Source organism: Poromitra crassiceps, assembly GCF_964638095.1.
Source record: "Poromitra crassiceps genome assembly, chromosome: 11".
In the NCBI taxonomy this organism is placed as follows: domain Eukaryota; kingdom Metazoa; phylum Chordata; class Actinopteri; order Beryciformes; family Melamphaidae; genus Poromitra; species Poromitra crassiceps.
Window position 1 is genome coordinate 33120946 of NC_139643.1, and position 7500 is coordinate 33128445.

Sequence of the window (7500 nt, forward strand, 5' to 3'; positions counted from 1 at the left end):
CCAGATGCTCACAAGATGGGATTATCGGGGAAAACGTTTGCGCCGCACATTTCTCACAAGGGCTCTCTCTGGCCAATTACTGTCTCGATGGAAGCCAGAGATTCTCACCAATTACATGCATTTTTCCCGGCTCACGCGTGGACGCCGGCCAAGGCCCAGCTCGCATTGTCAGAGTGCTGGAGTCTCTGCCACTGGTATTGCCAGTGTCTACTAGAGAAGTGGCGCATACTGTAGTTGTAGTAGCCCGTGTTGTTATAAATGCTGGCAAGGAACGTTTTGAATTACATGGAGGGGGACACGACACTACGTGCCCCGCCCCTTTCCTAAACACTCCAAAAAGTGAATTTCGGAATGTTGGCATTGCCCGAGTTTCGTAGTCCCCAATTATGTTTGACTCTCCCGTGAATCAGCGGACAGCCCTTAGCATCAGCATGTTAGAAGGCTCACTGGCACACATGCAAACGGACAGTTGTGCTTAAGCTTTCCCCCTTGTAATAGTTTTAGCCCCATGCTGCTGATGAGAAGCAGAGATGGGAAAAGAGAGAGAATCCTTCTCCACTCGTATCTGTTGTCTGCGTGTCGGGGGGGGGGGGGGGGGGGGGGGTGGGGGGGTGAAAGCAGCTGTTGAAAGCAAACAGAGGTGGCTCGTCATGTGTTTTTATTCTGCTCCAAGGACAATTAAAGCCACTGCACAATGCCTCGGCGGTCTCTCGCTGGCCATCTTAAGCCCCCCGGCTTTAAGTCTCGCTCCCCACTCCCCATGTCCCTGAAACACTCACACACTCCCCTCCAAAATAAAAACCATGTCCCTGAAACACTCACACACTCCCCTCCAAAATAAAAGCCATTTCCCTGAAACACTCACACACTCCCCTCCAAAATAAAAGCCATGTCCCTGAAACACTCACACACTCCCCTCCAAAATAAAAGCCATGTCCCTGAAACACTCACACAGTTGCAACAAGTTAAGAGTTTTAAGAGGCTGAGACTATAAACTGCTCCCTCCCCCGTACCACAGTTGTTTTGTTGTTCCGTGCGGTTGTTCGGCTCTCCCGAATCTCGACTTGTCCAGCTCGAGAGCCGGGATGGCTTGCCCCCCCGCCCCCCCCCCCCCCCCCCCCCCCCCCCCCTTCACTTACAAATGGATACACAACACACACACACACACACACACGGCTTGCACACAGTCACGCACACAAACACATTTATCTCCCTCTCTTTCTCTTTTTGGTTTTGACGTGAGAGATTCAGCCCCGCTCTTCCCTCTCCTCTTCCCAGTTGATTCCTCAGCAGAGTGTTTTGACCGATACTCACAAGCAACCGGAGAAGCCAGTCACGACTCCACCAACATTTCTCACCTTATTTACTTTGTGCGTGTGTTTACGTGTCGTGCATCGACCTCTATTCATCTCCAAGCCTTCCACTCACTTCTACAGTGTGAGGAAGCCCTGCTGTGCTAATAGGTGATACTGACACACGGCGGCTGCATTGACTGTTTTTCTCTATCTGGCCCTTGTGTTAGAATGTCTTTGCTTATTATTCCCCTCCGATCTCCACTCAGCTTTGTGTAAATGTCACTGAGTCTCCCCCAAACGTTTCTGTTGGGTGCCGTGAATTTGGAGCGAGATCAGTTATGCTGTGAGTGAAATATCACTCCAATTCAACACAACAACAATAAGCCATATTCTCATAGGGGGTTGTGTCGTGGTAATACCACTGTTTTTTTTAGTTCCTTCGTATAGCAAGAACAATCTGAATCAATCAATCTGAATAATGTCCTGCATGTTACGATTGGAGATCGAATGGTCAATTCGCCCACAACGCTTCTGACATTTTTGTCCTACCTCAGCTACTTGTGAGTCTCAAGAATCTATTAATTATTTATAAATTGTATTACAAAATAACTATTTACTGCATTAACTGTGGCTTCTACTAACTACTTACATTATGCAACAATTCAATAAAATGTAATCCATAATCCCCAACATTATTCCTCAGTGATGCTTTAAACTAGGCTAAACTGAGCTGTATTCACCTTTCCATGGGCTGAGTTTGGATATCATCACTCAGGGAAAGAAAAAATAAATAAATAAACAAATAAATTACATTCAATAACAAGGCAAATCATTTTTGCTAGATAATATTTTTCTCATGCCATGCATGAAATTACAAATAAATAAACAAACATAATAATAATAATAATAATAATAATAAAACACAGGAAAGCTCTCAAATAAATGTTTTATTGTTGTATGGATGATTGATTCAGACATTCAATGTTTATCGAGACACCATCTCAATATATGTATATTCAAAAGTGTAAGAATATCAAGCGTACATTCATAATTTATGTTGTTGTCATTGCGTCAACATGGCTGACCACGTATCCTCCCATACTCAAATATAACGGTCTAATGATCTTGTGCGTCATTGTTCTTTTGAACTGAAAGCCATGTTACACTGTAGGTGAGTCAGCATCCAAAGCTGCTAACTTGGCCGTATCTCAGAATCATTGTGAGAATGACTCGAGATGGTCCTCACCGCGCGGTCTTTTGTCGTGACGTAGCTTCTTGATGTGAGGAGGAAGAGGAAGCGTTTGCGGCGTAGGTATGGGTGTCAGTGGTTTGTTTACAGCCTCTCTCTGTAGACTTGTGGTTGCAGGTACCGATAATGGCTGTTAATTTCAAAGGCCTTCTGGGAGCCGTCCCACCGCAGCCTGCTGTTGTCCGCCTGGACCTTTTTTGTGCGCGCGCGACACTCTGCGCGCACGCGGCACTATGCGCGCACGCGGCACCGTGCACGCATAGTGTTAGCAGAGAGACAAAGTGAGCAGTTGGGTGATTAGCCAGCCTGCCTGCGCGTGCACGTCTGCGCGGCGCGTGTGTTTGTGTGTTTCCCCTCTCAAGTGTGTTTAATGGGGGATTTGGAAGGGTGTGAAAAACCCAAGCGACGCCTCGCAGTAGGCAGGCGGGCCGGTGTTGGGCGAGGAGACGAGACTGCAGCCCGGGCAAACGCTCGCCCCCCTGTAACTGAGAGGGGGGAGCCGGCGCCAAGGGGGTGTTTATGTGCGTGTGTACAGTATGCGTGTGTGAATATTATGCCATTTGTGTATGTATAGTATGTGTGTTACAGGCAGCTTGAGAGGTGTGTGGCCCATGTAGATGTAAAATAATATGCCTTTATATATGTGTGATCTAACACCTCACCCCCCTCTCTCTCTCTCTCTCTCTCTCTCTCCCTCTCCCCCTGAATCCCCTCCACAGGAGATGCAGCAGGAACATGCACGGCAGGCCTTTGTCCAGCGGGACCGGGCCCACAGCGGCTCCATCTCGGCGCTGGACTTCAGGGACATCATGGTCACTGTCCGGCCACACGTGCTCACACCCTTTGTGGAGGAGTGCCTGGTGGCGGTGGGTGATTTTGCTTAGCTCTGCGGTTTTTATTTTGGCTCTCGTTCCTTTTACAAGGCTCGTCTACAAATGCCAGTTAGGCTGGTCAGAAATAGGGAGACATTTCACTCCTCTGTAACTGGGCACAGTGAAACACCGTCTTGCTGTGGTTAAAACAGAATTGTGTATGAATCAAGTCTTCTCTTTACTGAGCAGTATCTAATTAATGAAGACAAGTGACACCAGTGTTATTGTGAAAATTATGCATTTACTATAAATCTTCACATCTCAGGTCCGATGCTTTTCACAAAACCGCCACATAACTCTTCATGCAAATTTGTTTTGATGATGACACACTTGTGGATTATATTAGTTTGCATGTGTGAATGAAGCAGAGAACCTACATTTCACTGACTTGCTTTGCAGTAGCACGTTGCCAAAACATTGACGTGTATATATATATGTATGTAGGTGTGTGTGTGATATATATATATATATATATATATATATATATATATATATATAGTATATGTATATGCGTGTGTGTGTGTGTGTGTGTGTGTGTGTGTGTGTGTGTGTGACTGTGTGTGTTTGTACATATAATATATACACTTCCCACACACACACACACACACACACACACACACACACACACACACACACACAGGGTCAGATACATCCAATCTGAATTCTGGTATAGGGTCAAATACATCCAATCTGATTAGACCACTGATCCTCTTATATCAGCCATTATCCAGTAAGCGATCCGTAAACATCCCATAATAAACAGGTAAATCATAGCATAAGTATGTGGGGTCAAGCCGAAACACATTTTGCTGATGTGCTGCTGCTGCAAAGTAAATGCTTTGCCTTACTCGTTGCAGAATCTATATGTATTCTCTGCCATCTCAGTCTATCTCTCTGCTCACTCTTTTCCTCTCACATTGGTGTCACTGTGTTCACCTCCTTCTCTCACTCTCACAACCCAACTCTCTGGATGTCTCTGTCTCTCTCTCTAGCTGTCTGTCTACTATTCCATCTCTGCTTCTCTCCTCTGCCTCTCATCTGTCCTCTCTCTCTCTCTCTCTCTCTCTCTCCCTCCCTTCATTTTTTCTCTCTCTGCCGCCCCTGTTTCCCTCCCTCCATCCCTCCCTCCTTCCATCCCCCCCTCCATCCATTCCTCCCTCCCTCCCTCCTCTGTCTCTCTGTCTCTCTCCCAACATGTTATTAAGTCTAACCTCCCTGGCAGTGTCAAAGCCAAGCAGGCCAGCTGAATGGGAAGATAGAGACAGAGATAGATAGAGACTGGAGCTTCATAGTTAGTCTTTGTAGCCTTTGTGTGTGTGTGTGTGTGTGTGTGTGTGTGTGTGTGTGTGTGTGTGTGTGTGTGTGTGTGTGTGTGTGTGTGTGTGTGTGTGTGTGTGTGTGTCTGCGTGCGTGCACATGCGTGTGTGTGTGTGTGTGTGTGTATCTACTCTGTATTTGTTTGTGAAATGCAAGGTGTTTGTCTTTTTTGTCTGTCTTTTTTGTTTGTCTCTGTGTCGTCTTTATCTTTGTGTCTCTGTGTGATTTTGTTGTGTTGTTGTTGTTGGGCGCGCGCGTGTCAACGTCTTGCCCCATTTCATAAACACCTTGTAGTAGACTCTGTCATTTTCTCCACTGTGTTTACCTCACCGACCAGTCGTCTCTGAGTGATGTTAGTAAACTCTCTCACACACACACACGCGCGTGCATGTGCACACACACACACACACACACACACACACACACACACACACACACACACACAAACACACAAACACCGCAGGTACATTAGAGACAATATTGTGGCGGAACACAAACAGTCAGACAGTGGCCTGTAATCTAATGATAAATGATCAACACCACACTCACTCCACCCAAATATTGTTCTCTGTACTGCTCTGGCTCTCAGGGTTGAATTTCATGGGAAGGTCCATGCCTATATGGGCTCATAGATATGACCAAGATACATAATGTGTGTCTCTGTAAGGGCAGTTTCTCCAGAGCCACAACTCCCCCCCTCCCCTCCCCCCATTCCAAACACAGAGAGAGAGCTGCTAGCTGCCTTCCTGCATGTGTCTGTAAAGCAAACAGTGCCATCTAGTGAAAGGGAAGCTCTTGAATTTCCTACTCCTTCACCCCCCCCCCCCCTAACACTGTAACATCTCCAGTCTCTTCTGATACTCCCAACGTGAGCTACCCAAAATAAGCATATCTACCCCAAATCACTCACGGCACATCATTGAATTACACATTTCAAATGGACACTAATACACTCAAAACTGCCGTTGTTCTGAGAGTTTGGGAGACTGATTTTCAGAGAGATGGGATTCTGGTGCACATAAAAGAGGCTGTGGGCAGCTCAGGAATGTCCTCCTCAAGAGCCCCGCATCTATTTTTAAGCCTTTACCTTTTTTCTATTTTCTGTTCTTTTTACCGCTTCCTCCTGCTCATAAAGAGCAGTTAATTAAACTGCCTGAGAGTGTCGGTTTGTGCGATGGAAAAAGTGGCGGTTACTTCACCCTGTGGAGCGGTGCGGTGCCGGAGCAAAATGTTGCAGATCAACCACTGGCTTTGTCAAAATGTCTTCTTTTTGTCATCATATGTGATATTTTACATGATACTCCCAACAGGGTGTTTATGTACGTTTGTGCCTGTACTACTACCTACTTACACATAATCATAATCTCCAGATGCATCGCTCAAACATCTATTTTATTTGAGTGTAGTGTGACTGTGTGTTTGTGTATCTTGGTTATTTTATGAGATCAATGTAGGTTAACTATCCTTCCTCAGGTTGCCGGGGGCAGTACGTCTCACCAGGTCAGCTTCTCGTACTTCAACGGCTTCAACTCGCTGCTCAACAACATGGAGCTGATCAGAAAGATCTACAGCACGCTGGCCGGCCACCGCAGAGACCTGGAGGTCACTAAAGGTACACACGCACACACACACGCACACACACACACACACACACAAATACTGTAAACAAACATACACGCGCACAACTCGTATTGACTCACAGACACATGCACACACATACTGTACTGTACACTCAGGCTACAGGCATTATTTAATGTGTTGTCTGCAGAGTGTGTTTGTTTATGTCTGTCTGTGTAGGAAGGGAGGGCGGAAACTTGTTATTGTTTAGTTTTCCGCCTTCCCGGTAGCGTGTGATTGGGTATGCTAGATCCCACCCAGCCCTCCATGGCAGATCACTTTTCCATGAGACATTCTCTGCCATATTGGCACTGATCTAGGACCAGCTTATCTAGGCTGAGATATATTTGGCAGTTCACTATATTTTTTAATTCTTGAAGAACAAAAAACAACAACAACAACAGCAGCAACAAAACAGACAAAAAGGAGGAGTGCTTGATTTGAGTGATCTTGAGTGATCTGCCCACTTTGGAGGCTTTGAAGTGTCCGGCCTCAGCAGGCAAATCAAGCACACCTCAGGTAGTTGAAACATGATTAGGAGTCAAAGAAGGTGGCTCACTCGATACCGTTGCATCAAGGGGAAATCCTTGCAGAGAAGCTATTCGGATATTTTACTCCTACATTTCTTACCACAGAATTGTCTAAGGTGGAATTACAGGGATAGATATTCTCTCCGTCTCCCATGGTCAGTTCTTCTAACTGCTTATCTCTCTCACTTGCTTGCTCCACTTGTTTTCTCTCATTCTTTACCTCACAACTTGGCGGGGAGCCTAGTAGTCTCTCTCTCTCTCTCTGTCTCTCTGTGTCGCTGTCTCTCTCTCTCTCTCTAAGCAGCTAATGCTATTCTGACTTCTCTCTACATGGCCCAGGGCCACTGGTGTAGCCTTGTGATGCTATCTGAAGCCTTATCGGGGGCGGGGACCACACCGGACCCAGACCAAGAGCCCCGAACATTCCCCAGGCCGTTCCCACCGTAGGCACACCGAGGCTGGGCTTGGCCCGGCCAGCGGTGGCCTGTAGCCAGCTAGACCTCCACTACCCCTCACCCATCCACCCTCCTCCACTCCCAAAGTCATTAAGGCCTCCTTGGGGACTGTCAGTGCTGAGCTCCACGTCCCACGGACTGGCCCACAAACACATGCGCGCACAC

The 7500-nt window shown here is 46.7% G+C and overlaps 1 protein-coding gene across 1 annotated transcript in view; it reads left to right on the forward strand.

Moving 5' to 3' along the window:
• Positions 1–7500, forward strand: part of slc25a13 (solute carrier family 25 member 13) — a gene marked incomplete at both ends in the record, with an annotated part of 69360 nt that overhangs the window by 16859 nt on the left and 45001 nt on the right. The window contains 2 exons of the mRNA XM_083645985.1: positions 3264–3410; positions 6207–6345. Of these exons, the coding sequence (XP_083502111.1) occupies positions 3264–3410; positions 6207–6345 (286 nt within the window). The remainder of the gene's footprint in view (positions 1–3263; positions 3411–6206; positions 6346–7500) is intronic.